At 49.1% G+C, this 22,618-nt stretch overlaps 1 protein-coding gene across 2 annotated transcripts; it reads left to right on the top strand.

The window, feature by feature from the left end:
* The first annotated feature begins 691 nt into the window (after positions 1–691).
* POLR2A (RNA polymerase II subunit A) lies at positions 692–22,377 on the top strand. 2 transcript variants are annotated; one of them, XM_016222507.2, is made up of 30 exons: positions 705–784; positions 981–1,180; positions 8,466–8,598; positions 8,743–8,879; positions 8,973–9,146; positions 9,245–9,526; positions 9,899–10,060; positions 10,204–10,424; positions 10,604–10,736; positions 11,239–11,363; positions 11,461–11,671; positions 12,406–12,615; positions 12,701–12,869; positions 13,048–13,142; positions 13,293–13,496; positions 13,650–13,872; positions 14,335–14,518; positions 15,179–15,350; positions 15,444–15,549; positions 15,644–15,849; positions 17,299–17,523; positions 17,654–17,900; positions 18,211–18,311; positions 18,936–19,040; positions 19,135–19,317; positions 19,570–19,773; positions 19,967–20,153; positions 20,279–20,392; positions 20,541–20,690; positions 20,792–22,377. In XM_016222507.2, exons 2-30 carry the CDS (start codon positions 1,088–1,090, stop codon positions 21,946–21,948), a joined length of 5,913 nt encoding a protein of 1,970 aa, XP_016077993.1. In that variant the 5' UTR covers positions 705–784; positions 981–1,087; the 3' UTR covers positions 21,949–22,377. The 2 variants fall into 2 exon arrangements, with proteins under 2 accessions (XP_087682016.1, XP_016077993.1); XM_087825890.1 differs by having other exon boundaries at positions 692–1,180.
* The last annotated feature ends 241 nt before the right edge of the window (positions 22,378–22,618 follow it).

The raw sequence follows: 22,618 nt of genomic DNA, 5'->3' as shown, positions 1-22,618 counted from the left end.
GCTTTTCCTGGATTGTCATGGTCCCGTGATCTCTCTCCCAGACAGCGGCCAGCCTCTTTCCGGAGTAGGCCTCTGAGCTGAGGTCTCTGTGAGCGGCGCTAGCCGGGGAATCCCGCACTACAGTTCCGTACAGGACTCCATTAGCGGCCAGAAGATGCCCACGGGTCCCAGGAGGCCTCTCGACAAATAACTACTTCCGGACAAGCAATCGGCCCCGCCATCTTGATTTATCATGCATATTCAGCGAGATTACTGCATATTCATGACCAAGGACGGCCCCAGCACTATCCCCTCCCGGAACACTGACCGGCCCCGCCTTCTTCATTACCGATTCACAGAACAGACCATTTCCAGCTGGCGGGGGGGGATATTAATGCCAAACTTTTATTGAAGGTGAAAATACACTCCAAATTAGAATATAAGCGGTCTATATTTACCCTCAGTCCTTCAAATCTTAAACCTCAGTGCGGGACTGGGCAGTTTGGGGAGGTGGAGAGGTAAAAGTTCCCTCCCCCTGTCTTTTTAAAAGGTCGCTCAACCCAGGAGTCGGGAAGGGAGAAGCAACGACTGGAGCGCGCGCCCGGCAAGGCCAGCTCTGACCCTGTAGCGCAAGGGAGGGCGGGAAAGGAAGGGGCGGGGATGCAGGGGCGAATCTATAAAAGGCGTCATTCGGTCAGTTCTCTTCTCAGAAGCGCCGAGAGCGCGGCCGGGACGGTTGGAGAAGAAGGTGGCTCCCGGAAGGGGGAGAGACAAACTGCCGTAACCTGTGCCGTTCAGGAGCCCGGTTAATTATTTATTCGTTATCTTTTGTCTTCTCCCCCCTCCCAAACCTTTTCCTTCCCCCTCCTCTTTATTTTTCCTTTTTGAGAGACGAAAAATCTTCGGAAAAGGGGAGGAAAACTCCTTTCGCTCCTTTTTATTTCCCCGCCTCCTTCCCTCCCCCAACCTTTCCCTCCTCCGGCTTTTTCCTCCCAACTTAGGAAGGTCCTTCCCGGTGGCCACCCCGACGGGGTCTGAGCACTTAGGCGGAGGCGGCTCAGGCTTTTTGTAGTAAGGTTTGCGCCTGCGCAGCGCGCCCGACTCCGCGATGCACGGGGGTGGCCCCCCCTCCGGGGACAGCGCATGCCCGCTGCGCACCATCAAGAGAGTGCAGTTCGGAGTTCTCAGTCCGGATGAACTGGTAAGCTGCTCTGCCCTCGCACTCTTCCTCCGGTCAGCGCAGCGGGCGGGGTTTGACGTTGGCTGCGGAAACTTGGCTCTTTTCTCAGCTTTAGGTGACAGGCAGGGGGGATGGGTTAGCAGCGCCAAGGCAGTGCGGGGTCCAGCCTCGCCGCTGCCCAGAGTTAAATTTTGCTAAAGTGTTGAGCTTGGCCGCAGGTGAGGCTGGAGGGGAAGAAGAAAGGGGAGAAGAGTGGTGGCACCACACCGCAGAGGTATCGACGTTAAACGAAATCAGACGAATTCTAGGGGCCCCTTTGCAAGTGTAGATAAGCCGAGCTCCAGATTTTCCCCCCTCCCCTGTCTATAAATATTAACTGAGCCCCTGCAATGTGATAGCCACAATAGATGCTGGAGATGCAGAGCTGAAGGAGGACAAGGACCTTGCCTTTTAGAGAACTTTCTCTAGGAAGGGTCGGGGGAAACCCACAAAACACATACAAGTAAATGAAAGAACAGGTTATTTAGTTAATGGCAAGTGCCTTAAATGGAAGCTGTAATGCGATGGAGAGTCACTGAGGTGAGGCTACTTTAGATGGGGTGGTGTCAGGGTCCCGGAAGGCCTGTCTGAGGAGATGGCATTACCTGAATGAGAAGCAGCTAGTCATCTAGGCCTGAAGAATGAATATACTTGGTGTGTCCCAGGGGCTGAAAGAAGGCCAGTGTGGCTGGGATTCAGTGGGTGAGAAGGAGAGTATTATTGAAATGGACTAGGGAAGCATGGGGTGGGGCAGGTCAAGTGGGTTATTGTAAATCGTGGTAGATATCTGGATTTAATTTTATTTTCAAAAGGAAGCCATTGGAAAATTATAGAAGCAGGAAAGTGACATCAATTTTACATTAAAAAACAACAACAACTGCTTTGGTTGTCCCATGAAGAGCCCGTGGGGCAGGGCGCTAACCATGGAAGCAGGAGGGTCCAGGGCGGAAGGTAGTTCTAGGGGAGAGCTGTTGGTGACTTTGTGACGTGAACTGGAGGGAGCCAGTTGGCTGGAGAGAATGGAGTTGAATGGCTGTTTGTGGATGGAAACAATTTTGCTGGAAAAGATTCAGCTCTGTGAAATTTGTGTCTGGAGTTAGAACCTCCTGAACTCACACCATACCACAGAATAAATTCCAGATGGAGTTAAGGTTTAAATCTAAGAAAACAACTGAAGCATTCAAAAAATATGTAAAGCTTTTGGGGGCTGATACCAGGGATAGAAACCCTTAATAGCAATGAATTAATTATAGGTACATTTTATTGCGTGCCTACATAAAATAAGAGCCACTTCTGTTTATCAGAGACACCATGGATAGCTAAAAACAAATATTTGCAATGTGACAGACAAGATTAGACTTATTAATATACATAGGACACTTAATCAGTAAGGAAAGCACACATCTATCTACTAGACAAATGGATAAAAGATATGAATAGGCAGTTCACAGTAGTACAAATGGCCAATAAAAATACTCAGTTTCCTAATAAAAACATGCAAATTAAAATAAAGTTGTGCCTGGCCAGTATGGCTCAGCCGTTGAGCGTCAACCTATGATCCAGAAGATTGTGGTTCGATTTCCAGTCGGGACACATGCCCCGGTTTTGGGCTCCATCCCCAGTAGGGGGCATGCAAGAGGCAGCTGATAAATGACTCATCATTGATGTTTCTCTCTCTCTTCCTCTCTCTGAAATCAATAAAGATACATATTTTTAAAAACTTAAAATTGTTTCCCTGCTTGCAAAAATATTGGGATATAGGAATGCTTATATGTTGTTGGTAGGAGGATAAATTGATACAACCTTTTTGGAGGAGAGATAATTTTATGAGTAGTTTAATGCGCACACATTCCTGGGTGCAGCACTATTTCTAAAACATGCCCCTCCCCCAGTCTTGCCTTTAGCTAGTGAGCAGTGGCTCCACTATTCATCTAGTTGCTCAGGCCAAAAACCATCTTTGATTCTCTTTCTTACAACCTCTACTCAGTTTATCTGCCAATCTTAGTTCTGCCTTTAAAAATATGCCTGGCCTGGCCGGGCATGGCTCAGTGGTTGAGCGTTGACCTAGGATCCAGGAGATCAAGGTTCAATTCCCGGTCAGGGTACATGCCCAGGCTGCAGGCTCCATCCCCAATGACTCATCATTGATGTTTCTGTCTGTCTCTCTCTCCCTCTCCTTTCCTCTCTCTGAAATCAATAAAGATATATTTAAAATAAAATAAAAATAAGCCTGGAGCCCTAGCCAGTTTTGCGCATGGTTAGAGCGTTGGCCTGGGGACTCCTGCCAAAGGCACGTACCTGGGTTGCAGGTTTGATCCCTAGCCCCAGTCGGTTGGGGCCAGTTCGGGAGGCAACCAACCATGTGTCTCTCTCATTGATGTTTCCCTCCCTCCCTCCCTCCCTGTCTCTTCCCCCTTCCACTCTATCTGAAAAACAATGGAAAAAATATTCTCCAGTGAGGATTAAAAAAAAAAAAAGCCTGGAATCCAGCCATTTGTGACTATATCTCAACCACCATGGTACACCCCACCATCATCTTTCTCATAGAGTACTGCAGTAGCCCTAGCTAGCCCCAGTTGTCCTTCCTGCAGTTTGCAGAACCCCTAAAGAGATATTTTCATCATGTATCTTTCCTTCACAGAAACCTCTTCAAAGGATCCAAACCACTTTTACTGTGACCTATGAGTTCCTGTATTGCCTGGCCCCTGCTTACTTCTCCATCTCATTACCAATCTCCTCTTTGCTCTTCTTTAACCACACTGATCTATTTGTTTTTCAACACTACAAGCTCATTCCTCCCTCAAGGACTTTATTATTCACTGTTCCTGGTGCTCAAAACAGCATTGCTTATACTTCCTCAGGCCTGTTTCTTTACATTATCAGTAGGTTCTCTGCTTAGATGTCGTATCAAGGGAGCTCTTCCCTCACCACCCTATTTAAATGACATCCTCCTGCATTCTATAACCCCTAGTCTTGATTTTATTTTACTTCATAGCCTATCACTACCTGAGAGGATTCGTTTTTATGGTTTTTTGCTCCCTTGATAGAATGTAAAATTGATGAGACTTTGTATTCACTCTCAGCATCTCAAATAGTGCCTGGCACATAATAGGCATGTAATTAAAAATTTGCTAAATAACTGAGTGAATGAAATAATTGGACAAGTACACAAAGATAACATACAGAAGTATTTTATTGCAACATTGTTTGAAAATGGCATTGAAATTATGAATTGCCTAAATATTAATTTACTAATAGGAATCCAATTGAATAACGCAGGTTCTATTTTTTTTTTCTTTAAATATATATCTTTATTGATTTCAGAGAGAGGAAGGGAGAGAGAGAGAGAAACATCGATGATGAGAATCATTGATCGGCTGCCTCCTGCACGCCCTCGACTGGGGATCAAGCCCGAAACCCAGGCATATGCCCTGACCAGGAATCAAACTACGGTCTCCTGGATCCTAGGTCGATGCTCAACCGCTGAGCCCTGCCCCGCCGGTTGAGGGTCTGTTTTTAAAATAGAACAAGACCTTCCCAATAGGTTAAATCGCAAACTGCTGAGGCACTGCAGCAAACTCACAGGGGCCCAGTGAGAGATTTTAAATTGTCCAGAAGCACACTCTGGGAACTACTAGTTCCAGGTAGTTCCTTTTCAACATTAGGTGGCACCAAATCCCTTTGAATGACATCATATATTTGTGAAGCGTGGTTTTTAGCAGTTGCTAAATTCTGGGCAAAATCAGTGTAGAGCAAGAAGTAGGGTGGTGCTGTTCAATCTGATTCCAAGATTTGAGAAGTTGTGCAGTGCCCAGCAGGTATCATAAGTAAGTAATTGTGGTTATTTGGGAAATAAAATGCTTTAATATATTAAAAATGTTTTTCTCAACTTATGTGTATTAGTTTTTCAAGTGGCTCTTAAGTTGGTAGGACATAAATACTTAAGTTGTTTGGATCTAGGTACTTAGTAAGTGGGCCTTTTTTTTTTTAATTTTTTTTTTTTTTTTTTTTTGCCTAGGGAGTGCTGTGAAAATTACTGAGACACTAAGGGCACTGTGAACTGATAAAGTTTAGGAATCTGGATAAATGAAAACATTACTGAACAGTGTGCAGAATGAGGCCCCATTTATGCAAAAATGAGAACATATCCCCCCTCCTCCCCCACTTTTCAGGTAGAGTGGAAGGGAGAGGGAGGGGAAACATCAATGTAAGAGAGACATCGATTGGTTGCCTCCTGCACTTGCCCCAAGGAGGACTAGGGCTAGGGATCAGACCTGCAACCGAGGTACATGCCCTTGGCCAGAATCGAACCTGTGACCCCTTAGTCCCCAGGCTGATGCTCTACCCACTGAGCCAAACTGGCTAGAGCCTGTGGTAACTTATTTCTTAGCCAGATTGAGGCTTGCTTCGGCATTTTGTGTTTCATTAAAAGGTGAGCAAACTCCCACGTGTTTCTCGCAATGCAGCTGATGAGGTTCCAACTTTGTGAATTCAGTCACCCACCAGGCCTGTCTCCCTGAGATTTCATCAGGTCGTATTGATGAGTATCATGGGTGCTCAGAATCTCTTCAGCCTTGCATCTGTAGAAAATTGTGGTTTCTACCCAGCAGTGGCCAATCAGATCCATTAAGAGGGGACAGACAGTTTTCTCTCTTTTAACCAAGTTATTTGAGGGTGCTTCCCTTGTCTTGGAGGGTTCTAAGCAGTTTAGTTCAGTTTAACATTTATTGGGAGCCATGGGATCCAGGATGACAGAGAAATGCTGCCTGCTCGAAAGATGCTTAAAATCTGTGGGGAAGACAGACCCCAAAAGATAACTTCACTGCATATGAGATGTACAGGGATAGAAGGGTTGTAGAAGCACAAGAGGGGTGGCTGTGGAAGGGCTTTGGAGAAGTAATGCCTGAGCCAAGTCTTTAAATAGTAGTTTGTTTTGTGGGGAAGGTCATTTCAAACGTGTAATAGCATGTACAAAGATCTAGGGGAGTTCAGCACATAGCTAGGTGATAGGGGGACCACAGGGGACTCTGGTACTGATGTGGAAAAAGAAAGGAAAGTGAAAACATCATAAAACCCTTTTTGTAAGCTGCCTTGCTGAATTTGGACATCATTCTGAGAACAAGAGGGTAGGAAGATTAGATTTCCATTGTAGAGGGAGCACCCCAATTGTGTGTAAGGATTGGAGAGAGATAGGTTGGTGACCTATGGAATGCTCTGATGTAGACCACAAAAGAAAGGCCTGACCTCGGGCAGTGGTAGTAGGGATGGAGAAGAGGGGCAAGATTCAAGAAATATTTAGGAGATAGAAACGACCAGTACTTGGTGAATGACTAGACAGTTATATCCTTGGTTTAAGCAAGCTAATTAAGTCCTTAATGATTACATAGTTTATAAGTGATAGAGCCAGAATTCCAAACCAGGAGTCTCTGACCTCAGCCCATGCTCTTTCTGCTGTTTTGTGCCTGAGGATAAGAAGAGGTAAGTATTGGTTTGGGTCTTGAGTGCCACCATCTTAGATGGAGACTAAAGGAAAAGGAGAGATTTTTGTGGAAAAGGGAGTTTGATTTTAGACATGTTGAATTTGATTCATCAATAGTATCTGCAGGGGGTTCACTAGATAATTTCAAAGTCCCGAAGAAGGGTGGTTGGTGCCTGGAGGTAGAAATTTGGGCATCATCAGTATGTAGTGAAAATCATGGGCTAGCATACAGGGTGCTATGAGAAGTGTGGATAACTTGAAACCTTCGGGAGTAGCAGTGTTTAAGGTGCAGACCAAAGCAGATGAGCCTGGGAAGGTCTGAGACTAAGAAGCAGCAGCCAGAGAGGTAGGAAGAGAGATTGAGTGTCAATGAGTGGTCCACTGTAGTGTCTGACAGGCCAAAAAGCCAGGACAGAGACGGGTCTGGTCTGTTTGGTCTGGCAGAGTAGAGCTCGTCGGGAGTGGTTGTAGGGATGTGTGGCCGTGGAAGGAGATGGAATATTTAGGAAGATAGCTGTGTATAAGCACTCATAATCATTGCAGTTTGCTGATTTGAACTCACCCTTTCTTCCCCAGCGTGATGACGCAGTGGAAAGAATGCACAGGCAAATCCTGGCTCTAACACTTTCTAGTTGCGTGACCTTAGGCCTCTCAGTTTTGTAATCTGTAAAAGGGAGACAGTGGTGCATATTTTGTAAATTAGTAATGAAGATAAGAATGAGTCAGCTACCACTGGACTTGGCACCAAGAAGATGTGTCCTAGAGGTTAAATAATCATTTATGCTGCAGCATGGTAGAGTGGGATGAGTGTATGTTTGGGACCAGAGAGGGTTGGGTTTGACTTCTTAAGCTGGCTCCTTGAGCAAATCACTTCACCAGCCTCAGGTTTCCCTGAGGTCTAAGTTCTTTCCTTTGGAAGTTTAGTGGACCAAAAACTTACCTACTATAAGTCTTTGGTTGTCGGTGTGTGAAAACAAAAGATTTCCTGAACCAACTTCTAGCCCAGGACAGAAAACCCTTCAACTTGTGTCTGCTTCTGAGCTCTTCCATCTTTCTTTCACTGAATTGATCCCAATGAGTCCTGGCTCCACCATTCTCAGATTAATGGCCCTTGCCTCTGCCTTCATCTCATGAGGTGCTTGGGTTTACTTCTGCTCCAAATAATTTTCACCAACCCTTCGCTCTAGCTCCTGGCTCTCCTGTCTTATCATAAAATCTCCATCTGAACATGGAAGGGTTCAAGCTGGCCAGACCCTTGAGAAAGAGGAGGTTATGAGGATGGGGTAAAGAATACCTAACTTTGTAGAGTTGGCAGCGCGTATCTTGCAGCAGGACACCTGTGCTGTTTGGTGGGAACTGAGGCTCCTGCCAGGGGCTCAGATTTTGGGCTTGTTTGCAGCTTTGGGGAAGAAACGAGGCATTGATAAATTTTTTTTTTTTAATTTTACTGTTAAATCCTATGTATGTTAATGGCTTAGAATTCAACCTGAAGGGATGTCTGGTGTTCAAGTCCTAGAGGTAGGCAATTTATATGGAGTTTGGGATTAACTATATGCTGGTCTGACCACTTCCCCCAACTCAGACAGTGACTGGGATGGGCTTTTGACTCTCGACATTCAACTTTGGTATTTCCAGAATATGCACATGCTGATCCCAATTCCCTCGCCCCAAGCTAAACCAGGTTAATCTTTTGTAAATAGTTTGTGATTCTTTGAGGCCTTAGTATGTAAAGGCTGAAACTAGGAATCCTATTTAGTTGTTATTGGCCTTTTCTTTCTTTCTTTTCAGAAGCGAATGTCTGTGACTGAGGGTGGTATCAAGTACCCTGAGACAACTGAGGGAGGCCGCCCCAAGCTTGGGGGGCTTATGGATCCGAGGCAGGGAGTGATTGAGCGAACTGGCCGCTGCCAAACATGTGCAGGTGAGTGTTGGGGGGTTGTGGAATCACGAAGGAAAGGAGAGAGGTGTCAGTCCTTAAAGAAAACCAGGCCTAAGGGGGGACATCTGGAGACCTAGTCTCTGAGGTGAGAGCTGCGAGGAAAGTGTTAGGTGTGTGTTCCCACAGGAAACATGACAGAGTGTCCTGGCCACTTTGGCCACATTGAGCTGGCCAAACCTGTGTTTCACGTGGGCTTCCTGGTGAAGACAATGAAAGTTTTGCGCTGTGTCTGCTTCTTCTGCTCCAAATTGCTTGTGGACTCTGTGAGTGGGGAATGGGCCTGGCCTGGGGGACGGGTTACATGGTGCGGAGGCAGAGGAGCGGGCCCAACTGACACTGCTCTGCTCTTTCCCCAGAACAACCCAAAGATCAAGGACATTTTGGCTAAGTCTAAGGGGCAGCCCAAGAAGCGGCTCACACACGTCTATGATCTCTGCAAGGGCAAAAACATCTGCGAGGGTGGGGAGGAGATGGACAACAAGTTTGGTGTGGAGCAGACTGAAGGCGATGAGGATTTGACCAAAGAAAAGGTAGGCGGGGGTGGCAGGGACTGTAGGGAGGGTGGGGCCTGGTGTGGAGGAAGTGGCCTGATCTCTGGGTTCTAAAGGTCCCTCGTTCTCTTTGGAAGGGCCATGGTGGCTGTGGGCGGTACCAGCCCAGGATCCGGCGCTCAGGCCTGGAGCTGTATGCAGAGTGGAAGCATGTCAATGAGGATTCTCAAGAGAAGAAGATCCTGCTGAGTCCTGAGCGAGTACATGAGATCTTCAAACGCATCTCAGATGAGGAGTGTTTTGTACTTGGCATGGAGCCACGCTATGCCCGGCCCGAGTGGATGATTGTCACAGTGCTGCCTGTGCCTCCGCTCTCTGTGCGGCCTGCTGTTGTGATGCAGGGTTCTGCCCGTAACCAGGTCAGTGGCTTCTGGACTCTTCCTTGCAGCTGAATGAATGGCTGGGTGTCTAAGGGGAGGGAGCCCTGAGGCAGGGTGGCAGGGTGGCAGGGTGTGTGGTTAGGTGTACAGGAGCCAGCGGTAAAGTACCACTGTGCATGGATGATGGACAGATCACCGGGGTCTGAAAATACCCTGCTACTTGCTAGTTGTTTGACCTTGAACAAGACCCCTAAGTTGGTTAAAGCTCATGAAGGTGCTTCTGTATCTGTGAAATGAGAGACCAGACCTGCCTCCCAGGGTGTGAGGATGCCAGAGGTGCTGTGTGCTGGCACATGCATGCTAAGTGCTCAGTGGCAGCTGGATTGTGACCATACTGACTTTCTACTTCAGGATGACCTGACTCACAAACTGGCCGACATCGTGAAAATCAATAACCAGCTTCGGCGCAATGAGCAGAATGGTGCAGCCGCCCATGTCATTGCAGAGGATGTGAAGCTCCTCCAGTTCCATGTGGCCACCATGGTGGACAATGAGCTGCCTGGTTTGCCTCGCGTGAGTCGGCATACTCTCTGTACCCTGTGCATGAGAGAAAAAGGGATTGGGGCCAGGGTAGGGGGCCATCGTGAGGCCTCTGAGCTCTGGAGGAGGGGCCAGTGCTGACTGCTGGGGTGCCCCCACCCTGTGTTTGCTCACAGGCCATGCAGAAATCTGGACGTCCCCTCAAGTCTTTGAAGCAGCGGTTAAAGGGCAAGGAAGGCCGAGTGCGAGGGAACCTGATGGGCAAGCGAGTGGACTTCTCCGCCCGCACTGTCATCACCCCTGACCCCAACCTCTCCATTGACCAAGTTGGCGTGCCTCGCTCCATTGCAGCCAACATGACCTTTGCAGAGATTGTCACTCCCTTCAACATTGACAGGTGTGCTCAGTTCAGAAGTCCTGTCTGGAGTTGCAGGGGAGACCTGAGGGGAATGGACTCAGAATGAGCAGAAGGGAGGGTTGAAGTTTATAAGTTGGGCTTCCACTTGGGGCTTTGGGGTGAGGAATACCAGTACGGGCTTTCTGAGAAGTGCCTTATTTCACCTCTTTCCTTCCTAGACTTCAGGAACTGGTGCGCAGGGGGAACAGCCAATACCCAGGGGCCAAGTACATCATCCGAGACAATGGTGATCGCATTGACCTGCGTTTCCACCCCAAGCCCAGTGACCTTCACCTACAGACTGGTTATAAGGCACGTACCAGGCCAGGGCCTCTCACTCACCTGAGCAAGAAGCTGTCTAGAATGGGGCTGGCTGGAGTGGGCCGGCTGAGGCTATCCTGTTCATTAGGGTCCAAGTTCATTGACTCTTCAGAAGACTGCTGCCCTAGGCTAGCTTGTGGTTGTTAGCCACTGGCATTCTGGGTGGGGGTCACATAAAGCAAAGGGCAGCATGAGGGACATATACAGCAGGGAAGAGGGACCCAGGGAAGAACAGAGTAGAGGCTTCTTGTTTAGAATCTCTTGATTTTCTCCCCAGACTGAGTTCCCTGAGGCTGGTGGGTACTATTCTTAGTTATCTCTGATAACCTGGTATCTACCCCAGGGCCTGGCCCAAAGTGGGTAGTTGATGTGTTCCAAGTGAATTAATACCAAAGTATCATCTGTTTCCATCTACAAAGCATTTTAAGTCCCCCATCATTTCATTTTTAGCATACCCCCTTCACTGAGACTTTTCCACACTTCACCTCCCCAGGTGGAACGGCACATGTGCGATGGGGACATTGTTATCTTCAACCGGCAGCCAACTTTGCATAAAATGTCCATGATGGGACATCGGGTCCGCATCCTCCCCTGGTCTACTTTTCGCTTGAACCTTAGGTCAGTCCCCTGGCTAAGGGCATCAGACGGGCTGGGCTGCTCCGTGAGCTTTCACTGTAGGCATCTTCCCAAGTCTGACTTCTCTCTTTTACTGCAGTGTGACAACTCCATACAATGCTGACTTTGATGGGGATGAGATGAATTTGCACCTACCACAGTCTCTCGAGACACGGGCGGAGATCCAGGAGCTTGCCATGGTGCCACGCATGATTGTCACTCCCCAGAGCAATCGCCCTGTCATGGGCATTGTGCAGGACACGCTCACTGCAGTGCGCAAATTCACTAAGAGAGATGTCTTCCTGGAGCGGGTGTGTGGTCCTAGAGAGGAAACCTGGCTTGGGCAGGCAGAGGGGCCCCAGTGCGGTGAGGCCGAGGTTGGGGAGGAAGAGCTGTGACTTTTGCCCTGACCTGTTCTGTACTGACCTGTGAGGTAGAAGGAAGGGAGGTTAGGAAACCTCAGAGGCCAAAAGGGCGTGTGACTTTAGCCCCCCATTTAATTCTATAAAATGTTATGTAATTTCAGATATTGTCTGGGAAGTAAAGGTGAAGGGAAAAGTGACCTTGTTAAAATTCTGTTTATCTATTTCTTTTTACTTTTACTTATTTCCTAATTATTATAAGTAATTTGTACTTACTAGTTAAAAAAAGTTTCATTATGATGATGAATTTTGTTTTTTTTAATTCTCACCCAAAGATATTTTTTTCCATTGATTTTAGAGAGAGTGGAAGGGAGGTGGCAGAGAGAGAGAGAAACAGCGATGTGAGACACATCGACTGGTCTCCTCTCAAATGCGTCCCCACTGGGGCCAGGGTTCAAACCCACAATCCTTCGGTGCATGGGCTGACACTCTAACCACTGAGAAAGACCGACCAGGGTGATAATGAATTTTTTAAATTTAAGTTTTGAAAAACATTTTTCTTGACATCTATTTGCCTCCAAAATCTGGCTTTCCTTCTTGGGCAGGGTGGCCTCCCCTGACATTTCCAGGAGTTGAGGCTGGCAGTTCTAAGTTCCTGTCTTTCTTGCTCTTTTATCTCGCAGGGTGAAGTGATGAACCTCCTGATGTTCCTGTCTACGTGGGATGGAAAGGTCCCACAGCCGGCCATTCTGAAGCCCCGGCCCCTGTGGACAGGCAAACAGATCTTCTCCCTTATCATACCCGGCCACATCAACTGTATCCGCACCCACAGCACCCATCCTGACGATGAGGATAGTGGCCCTTACAAGCACATCTCTCCTGGGGACACTAAGGTAGGGCCTGGCTTCTGGATGTATGGGGTCAGGATTTGGATGTGGGAGCCTCAGCAGGGGCCTTGAGTGGGTGCTTTGTCTGCAGGTGGTGGTGGAGAACGGGGAACTGATCATGGGCATCCTGTGTAAGAAATCTTTGGGCACATCAGCCGGCTCCCTTGTCCACATCTCTTACCTAGAGATGGGTCATGACATCACTCGCCTCTTCTATTCTAACATTCAGACTGTCATCAACAACTGGCTCCTCATTGAGGGTAAGTATAGGAGCTCTACCAAGCCCTCTCTGTGAATCCCCTCTCTCCCACCGTTTATTGTTCTTCCATCCCTTTTGCTTTTCTCCTTAGATTTGGTGTCTCTCCGTCTCTTGGCTGTGATTCAGTCCCATGTTTCTTGGGAGTCCAAAGGTGTTGCTTATGCTCTCCTTGTCTCTAGGTCATACCATTGGCATTGGGGACTCCATTGCTGATTCTAAGACTTACCAGGACATTCAGAACACTATTAAGAAGGCCAAGCAGGATGTAATAGAGGTGAGAGGGAAGGCTGGGCAGACTGAGTAAGAGTCTTTCATGGACTTTGAATCTAATTAACAAGAGCAAAGAGGGTATCAGGGTTAGAGAGGAGGGGAATAAAACGGGTTGGTGTTTCACTGAGAACCCTGCCTCCTCCTCTGCGCCCAGGTCATCGAGAAGGCTCATAACAATGAGTTGGAGCCCACTCCAGGAAACACCCTGCGACAAACATTTGAGAACCAGGTGAATCGCATTCTCAATGATGCCCGAGACAAGACTGGTTCCTCTGCCCAGAAGTCCCTGTCTGAATATAACAACTTTAAGTCTATGGTTGTGTCTGGAGCTAAAGGTTCTAAGATCAACATCTCTCAGGTAGGGATCCTTGTTTTTCCACACTGGGGCCACACTGAAGGTTGGGAGGGGAGGGGAAGTATGTGTTGCTGGGGGAACAGTTGGGGAAAAAGACTGGAAACTCATTCTTAAGGCACAAGGAGTTAGATGTACACCACCTTATCTGTTTCCCAGGTCATTGCTGTCGTCGGGCAGCAGAATGTGGAGGGTAAACGGATCCCATTTGGGTTCAAGCACCGGACTCTGCCTCACTTCATCAAGGATGACTATGGGCCTGAGAGCCGTGGCTTTGTGGAGAACTCCTACCTGGCTGGCCTCACACCCACCGAGTTCTTTTTCCATGCCATGGGGGGTCGTGAAGGGCTCATCGACACAGCTGTCAAGACTGCCGAGACTGGTGAGGCCTTGAGATCCAGGGTCCTTCCTTGGGCTGGTACCAGGGAGTACCATACCACAGGCAGAAAAGTGCCTGGGGGTGAGGAGGAGGGGTTCTCACAGAGATAGAATTTTGGCCTTTGTAGAAAAAATAGAGACTAAAGCTCAAGAGTTAGGCAAATGCCCTTGTTTGATTGCTATATAGCATTTCAGGATGACGGATAGAGCCTCGGGGTCTCTGCTCCTGACCTATTGCATGGGGGCTGGTTCCTAGGGGACACTGCTGGGCACTGGTTCCATTTGGTAGTGGATTTGGCTTTTAGTGAGAGACCTCAGAATGAGGGGCTACTAGCTGGCTCTTCTGAGAATCAGGTTAGTTAAGGCTCCAAAGTGACCAGCAAGGCTTGTCCTGAGATAGGAAGGACTCTGGGCTTTGTCATCCTCTTCTTGCCTTGGGTCCCATAGTTGATTACCTCCCCCCCAGGATACATCCAGCGGCGGCTGATCAAATCCATGGAGTCAGTGATGGTGAAGTATGACGCCACTGTGCGGAACTCCATCAACCAGGTGGTGCAGCTGCGCTATGGCGAGGACGGCCTGGCAGGCGAGAGCGTGGAGTTCCAGAACCTGGCTACCCTTAAGCCTTCCAATAAGGCTTTTGAGAAGAAGTGAGGAGGTGGCAGGCGGGTGGTTCTCACTTCAGTGGCTCAGGCCAGAGTTACAGGATTCCTCTTCCCACACACTGAGAGATCACCCGGAGTATGTCTTGCAATGTACCTTACCATTTACAGCCCTTTCCCCACCCCTCTGACAGCAACTGTGCTGTGGGGCAGGGTGGATGGAGGGCAGAGTTGAGGTCTGTCAACACTGTTCCTGGTAATGGTACAAAGCAAGCTTAGAGCCCTAGCCAATTTGGCTCAGTGGTTAGAGTGTCAGCCCACAGACTGAAGGGTCCCAGTTTGATTCCAGCCAAGGGCATGTACCTCGGTTGCAGACTCCATCCCCGGCCCTGGTCAGGGTGAGTGCAGGAGGCAACCAGTTGATGTCTCTCTTGCATCCATGTTTCTCTCTCCCTTCCACACTCTGAAAAGCAATGGAAAAAATATCCTTGGGTGAGGATTAAAAAAGCAATTTTAGAGGGGCTGAGACAGGCTCAGATCCCACTGGTGATCCTTGGGCCTAGATCTTATATTTCCCTATTCAGGATTCCTGTCACCAAAACCCTGTTCCTGCAGAATGCATACCTTTGGTAGCCTCACAGTGCTCCTTTGCAGGAATCAGGCCCCAGACCCCACCTGGTCCTAGACTCCATACCCTGTTATCTGCAGATTCCGCTTTGATTATACCAATGAGAGGGCCCTGCGGCGCACTCTGCAGGAGGATCTGGTGAAGGATGTGCTGAGCAATGCACACATTCAGAATGAGCTGGAGCGAGAATTTGAAAGGATGCGTGAGGATCGGGAGGTGCTCAGGGTCATCTTCCCAACTGGAGACAGCAAGGTACGGATGGGCAAGAAGGACTGGGCTGGAGAAGTGCTCCCCCATGTGGCTGTCCCTAACTTGTGATCCTTCTTTCCTTCCTGCCTGCCTCAGGTTGTCCTCCCCTGTAACCTGCTGCGCATGATCTGGAATGCTCAGAAAATCTTCCATATCAACCCTCGCCTTCCCTCCGACCTGCACCCCATCAAGGTGGTAGAGGGTGAGTACCTACTTTGAGCCTTCTGGCAAGAATAGGGGTCAGGAGTATGCTGGGCTTTGGTCTACAAACTCTTCACCCCTCATTTGGCCCCCAGGAGTCAAAGAATTGAGCAAGAAGCTGGTGATTGTGAATGGGGATGACCCATTGAGCCGGCAGGCTCAGGAGAACGCCACGCTGCTCTTCAACATTCACCTTCGATCCACACTGTGCTCCCGCCGCATGGCTGAGGAATTTCGGCTCAGTGGAGAGGCCTTTGACTGGCTGCTTGGAGAGATTGAGTCCAAGTTCAACCAGGCCATTGTGAGTATTGTCATCACCTCAGACTTGTTTTTCTCCTTTGACCTCTGACTTCTCTGGACACTGAGAACAGCTCACTTCTGCCCACAAACACCTAACAATAGGTCTCATTCATTGAGGGTCTGCTGTGTATCAAGTCCTGTGTTTGAGGCTTTATACCTTTATTCCTTAGCAGACTAAGGATATTTTTTCCATTGATTGTTTTTCAGAGAGAGTGAAGGGGGGGCGGGAGAGGGAGAGAGATGTGGGAGAGACACATCAATTGGTTGCCTCCCCCACGCTCTCCAACCTGGGAATTGAACCCACCACCTTTTGGTGCACAGGATGGCACTCCATCCAACTGAGCCACACCAGCCAGGGCGATGGTCACTTGAATTTTGACAAGGGTGCCAAGTCAGTTAAATGGGGAAAGAATAGTCTTCAAGAAATAGTGCTGAAACAACTGGATAATCACATTCATCAGAATGAAGTCGAGTACAAAAATTATCTCAAAATATAATGAAGACCTAAATATAAGATCTAAACTATAAAACTCTCAGAAGAAAACACGGGTAAATCTTCATGACATTAGATCAGGCAATGGATTCTCAGGTATGGTACCAACAGCGTGAGCAGCAAGAGTAACAAAAATATATAAATTGGAATTAATCAACATTAAAAACTCTGTGATTCAGAGGACAGCATCAAGAAAGTAAAAAAAGACAACACAGCCCCGCCAGAGTGGCTCCGTGATTGAGCATCTACCTATGATCCAGGACATCGCAGTTTGATTCCTAGTCAGGGCACATGCCCAGGTTGTGGGCTTGATTCCCAGCAGGGGGTGTGCAGGAGGCAGCCAATCAATGACTCATCATTGATGTTTCTATCTCTCTCTCTCCATTCCTTTCTATGAAATTAATAAAGATTAAAAAAAACCAAAAAACAGAATGGGAGGAAATACGTCTGTGCAAATCCTCTATCTAATTTAAGGGCCATGCAGAGGACTATTACAAGTCAACAGCAAAAAGAAAAAATGTTAAAAAGGATTTGAGTAGACGTTTTCCCAAAAAGAGATATATAAATGATCAGTAAACACATGAAAAGATGTTCTATATCATTACCCATCAGAAAAATGCAAATCAAAGCCACAGCCTGGCCAATTTGGCTCAGTGGTTAGAATGGCGGCTCTGGGACTGAAAGGTCTCAGGTTCGATTTCAGCCAAGGGCTTGTACCTTGGTTGCAGGCTCAATCCCTGGCCGCCTGGTGGGGAGTGTGCAGGAGGCAACCAGTCAGTGTGTCTCTCTCACATTGATGTTTCCTTCTCTCCCTCCCTCCTATCCACTCTCTGAAAAAACAATGGAAAAAATATCCTCCAGTGAAGATAAAAAAGAAGATAGTCTCAGCCCTGATTGCATCTCATTTTCATTCACCAAAAGGGAGGGGCTTTTTCTGATGCATTTCTTACTCTGTAGGCCCATCCTGGAGAAATGGTGGGTGCTCTGGCTGCACAGTCCCTTGGAGAACCTGCAACCCAGATGACCTTGAACACCTTCCACTACGCTGGTGTGTCTGCCAAGAATGTGACACTGGGTGTGCCCCGTCTTAAGGAGCTCATCAACATTTCCAAGAAACCAAAGACTCCCTCACTTACTGTCTTCCTGCTGGGCCAGTCTGCTCGAGATGCTGAGAGAGCCAAGGTAAGACTTGGAATGGGCTTCCCGGCAAGAGGAAAAGGAGGGGAAGTTTGGGATTACCTGTACAGGAGGGTTTGATGAGGCCTTTGGAGCTACCCAAATGCCTGTTTCATGAATCCCTCTTTCTTCCCAGGACATTCTGTGCCGTCTGGAACATACAACCTTGAGGAAGGTGACTGCCAACACAGCCATCTACTATGACCCCAACCCCCAGAGCACGGTGGTGGCAGAGGATCAGGAATGGGTGAATGTCTACTACGAAATGCCTGACTTTGATGTGGCCCGAATCTCCCCCTGGCTTTTGCGTGTGGAGCTGGACCGGAAGCATATGACTGACCGGAAACTGACCATGGAGCAGATTGCTGAAAAGATCAATGCTGGTAAGGCTGGGAGGGCCACCCCAGCTCAGGTTTTGCCTGGGATCCCTCTTGGTCATGATGCTGTATTCTAGTCTCCAACAAGCCACCTCCCCTCACTACTTCCATGCGCTGGTTCTGCTCCTCCAAGGCATCTGTAGTTCGCCTCTGCATCCTCTTTTCCTTCTCAGTGTTTCACTCCCTCTTTCCAGAAGGGTTCTATGAGAAGGAGGGGGGAGCCAAAGAGCACCTTGTAAGGAGAGAGCTGCAGATGAACAGTGACCGGGAAGCAAGTCCTATAGATGTGCTCTTTGTCATGGCTCCTCCCTACCAGGTTTTGGCGATGACTTGAATTGCATCTTTAATGATGATAATGCAGAGAAGCTGGTGCTGCGTATCCGCATCATGAACAGTGATGAAAACAAGATGCAAGAGGTAAATGGAACCTAAGAAAAACTTGATATGTCAGACATAAGAAACTGTTAAATCTTGTTCATGACCAAAGAAGTTAAAATGAAAGCAGCATTGAGGTGCCAGTCACACCACCTAATGTAGAAGTGGGTAATGGTGGTTAGCAGTGATTTTCAAGACTTTTAGCAGGAGAAGTCTTTGAAACCTGAAGTATCAGTCATATAGCTAAAGCAGATAGTGTTGAAGTGGGTTCATCTCCATAGCCCTGTCATTGGCTCTCTCCTCCCCTGAGGCTCCGGCATGAGGGTGGGGGTACAGTCGGGGGCAAGTTGGACAGTGGGAATTGCTATGTCCTGGGTAATGTGCTATGATAGCAGGTGTAACAAGACCCAAGGAAATATTTGACTAATGGCTTCACTCTTGGGCATAACTCCTAAAAAATTGTTCAGGAGGTGTGGGTGCCTGGTGCTTCAGTAATGAAAGTTCAGAACATACTGTTGAACTGTTGAAGAATAGATAATCTCGCTGGAACTGAAGAGGAGAGAGGCTGGGGCCTGACTTGCCTGTTAGGGCCTGAGGAGGCTGTGGTTTGAGGTGAGCCTGGGAAGAGGTCAGAGGGTTCCAGGAGTGCTCACCTCTCTCTTGTAGGAAGAAGAGGTGGTGGACAAGATGGATGATGACGTTTTTCTGCGCTGCATCGAGTCCAACATGCTGACAGATATGACTCTGCAGGGCATCGAGCAGATCAGCAAGGTCTGCCATTCCCTTCCCAGCAGCCCTCCACCTCCCACTTCCCTCCCTCCCACCCCTGCCCCACCCAACCTGAACTCACTCTGTCCCTCTCCAGGTGTACATGCACCTGCCACAGACAGACAATAAGAAGAAGATCATTATCACAGAGGATGGGGAATTCAAGGCCCTGCAAGAGTGGATTCTGGAGACGGACGGTGTGAGCTTGATGCGGGTGCTGAGTGAAAAGGACGTGGACCCTGTGCGCACCACATCCAATGACATTGTGGAGATCTTCACGGTGAGCCCCTTAGGGCCCCACTGCCCAGGAGTCTGTCCTGCATCTCTAGCTCAAGGCCCTATCCCTGGATCTCTTAGCAATGGTTGCATTCTCTGTTCTCTACTCACGGGATTTCCTCAGTCAGTTTTTTTTTTTATGCCGGCATCCACTTTTGGTTCTGGGCTTCACTGACTGCCCTTTGGATCTGTGTGATGGTAGAAGCTGGGAGCAGAGCTACTCTGCCTTGACCCTTCACCCCCACCCCCATTCTAGGTATTGGGTATTGAAGCTGTGCGGAAGGCCCTGGAGCGGGAGCTGTACCACGTCATCTCCTTTGATGGTTCCTACGTTAATTACCGGCATTTGGCTCTCTTGTGTGATACCATGACCTGTCGTGGCCACTTGATGGCCATCACGCGACACGGAGTCAACCGCCAAGATACTGGACCTCTCATGAAATGCTCCTTTGAAGAAACGGTAATGGCAGAACTTTTGAACAGGGTGGAAAGAGGGAGTGCTGGGGAACAAGGGCATCCACCAGGGTGAATGTGTGGTGTGCATTGGTGCTGGTCTTCCATCTATCGGGTGCGTGTGCTATAATGATGGTGCCACAGCCCTGGAGCGCTGTGTGGAGGGTCTGACAGGGCCTGCTCCCTCTTCGGTTGTTCAGGTGGATGTGCTTATGGAAGCAGCTGCTCATGGAGAGAGCGACCCCATGAAGGGTGTGTCTGAGAACATCATGCTGGGCCAGCTAGCTCCAGCTGGCACTGGCTGTTTTGACCTCCTGCTTGATGCAGAGAAGTGCAAGTACGGCATGGAGATCCCCACCAATATCCCCGGCTTGGGGGCTGCTGGACGTGAGTATGAGAGTCTTAGCTGCATAGAACCTGGCTGGGTCTTTGAAGGGGAGGCAGACCATAGATGGGAGGGTGGCCAGTCCCTAGGTGCTGTTACTCATAAGTTACTCTGTTCCTTTTTGCAGCCACTGGCATGTTCTTCGGCTCAGCACCCAGTCCCATGGGAGGAATTTCTCCAGCCATGACACCCTGGAACCAGGGTGCAACCCCAGCCTATGGTGCCTGGTCTCCCAGTGTTGGTGAGTGACCCAGCCCAGGAAAAGAGCCCTCTTGGTGGTTGAGAAGGCTCGTGAAGAGTCACCATGTTGGAACACTGGAGGCCAGGGCTCTGGGGAAGGTGTTGGACTCCAGCTCTGGCTTTAACTTAATGTTTCTCTCACTTTGCAGGGAGTGGAATGACTCCGGGGGCAGCCGGCTTCTCCCCCAGCGCTGCTTCGGATGCCAGCGGCTTCAGCCCTGGTTATTCCCCTGCCTGGTCTCCCACACCAGGCTCCCCAGGCTCCCCAGGCCCCTCAAGCCCATACATCCCATCACCAGGTGAGCTGCCCCTGTCTACCTGGGCCAAGTTCGTTTCTTCTCTAATCTTTCCTTTTGGGCTGGAGTCTATCACTTAATTCCTTTTGGCTTCTTTCCTACAGGTGGTGCCATGTCTCCCAGCTACTCACCCACGTCGCCTGCCTACGAGCCCCGTTCCCCTGGGGGCTACACGCCTCAGAGTCCCTCTTACTCCCCCACCTCACCCTCGTACTCGCCTACTTCTCCATCCTATTCTCCAACCAGTCCCAACTATAGTCCCACATCACCCAGCTACTCCCCGACCTCTCCCAGCTACTCCCCGACGTCTCCCAGTTACTCTCCCACCTCTCCCAGTTACTCTCCCACCTCTCCCAGCTATTCTCCAACTTCCCCAAGCTACTCGCCCACATCACCTAGCTACTCACCAACCTCTCCCAGCTACTCACCAACCTCTCCCAGCTACTCACCAACCTCTCCCAGTTACTCGCCAACATCACCCAGCTATTCTCCTACCTCTCCCAGCTACTCGCCGACTTCTCCCAGTTACTCTCCAACATCACCAAGCTACTCACCAACTTCCCCCAGTTATTCACCCACCAGCCCTAACTATTCCCCAACCAGTCCCAATTACACCCCGACATCACCCAGCTATAGCCCAACATCGCCTAGCTACTCGCCTACTAGTCCCAACTACACACCAACGAGTCCTAACTACAGCCCAACCTCTCCAAGCTACTCCCCAACTTCACCCAGCTACTCCCCAACCTCACCAAGCTACTCCCCTTCAAGTCCACGGTACACACCACAGTCTCCAACCTATACCCCGAGCTCTCCCAGCTATAGTCCCAGCTCTCCCAGCTACAGCCCTACCTCACCGAAGTATACCCCAACCAGCCCTTCCTACAGTCCCAGCTCACCAGAGTACACCCCAACCTCTCCCAAGTACTCGCCTACTAGCCCGAAATATTCGCCCACCTCTCCCAAGTATTCTCCTACCAGCCCCACCTATTCGCCCACCACCCCAAAATACTCACCAACATCTCCTACGTATTCACCAACCTCTCCAGTCTACACCCCAACCTCCCCCAAGTACTCACCTACTAGCCCCACTTACTCCCCCACCTCCCCCAAATACTCGCCCACCAGCCCCACCTATTCACCCACCTCCCCCAAAGGCTCTACCTACTCACCCACATCCCCTGGCTACTCGCCCACCAGCCCCACCTATAGTCTCACCAGCCCAGCCATCAGCCCAGATGACAGTGACGAAGAGAACTGAGGATAAGCAGGAGGCAGCAGCAGCTGGCTAGGGTGAGCAGCAGCCTGGTGGTGCTCTGCAGTCCTCTCACATCCCTTGTGGGGTGCAGGCCCCCTCCCTGGCTCCTTTGTACATAGCTCCTTGTGTCAAAGTTCCCCATTGAAGTTTTGGTCCTATTACCAGTGGGGCTTTTGTCTTGTTCTCCACTTGTGCTGTCTCAGAACCTACTCACCTGACTGTGGTGGTGTTTTTCCTACTCCACCCACCCAGGCCTGTCCCCAAATTGAGGATCCCTCCTTGCCTGTGGCTTGATTGGGGGTAAAGTATTTTAACTTCTTAGGGGTAGTTCCTGCTCTGGGTCATTACAGCTGATCCTCAAGAACAAAGCTAAAGCTGCCTTTCTCTGTTTTATTTTTTGAAATTTAAATAAAGTTTACTAAAAAGCGTGTACCATTGAGTGCTTAATTGCTAGGCAAGTACCCAGGCCCCTGCTTCCTGCCTGGGCTGCTGTGCCATTTAGCATGTTTCAGCTGTTCCCTTGCAAAGGGCGAGTGTTGGGGGAGGCAGGAAAATGAGAGCAGATGGTACATTCGCCCATTGAACAAGCACATACTATGTGCCAGGCATTGCTCCGTGTCTGGTCAAACAGATAGAACCCTTGTCTCGCATTAAAGCAACATCGAACAGCCCG

This window comes from Miniopterus natalensis, chromosome 17 (assembly GCF_054644295.1).
Source record: "Miniopterus natalensis isolate mMinNat1 chromosome 17, mMinNat1.hap1, whole genome shotgun sequence".
Classification (NCBI taxonomy): domain Eukaryota; kingdom Metazoa; phylum Chordata; class Mammalia; order Chiroptera; family Miniopteridae; genus Miniopterus; species Miniopterus natalensis.
Note: the sequence above shows the minus strand (reverse complement) of the source record. Positions and strands in the feature narration are given on the sequence as shown.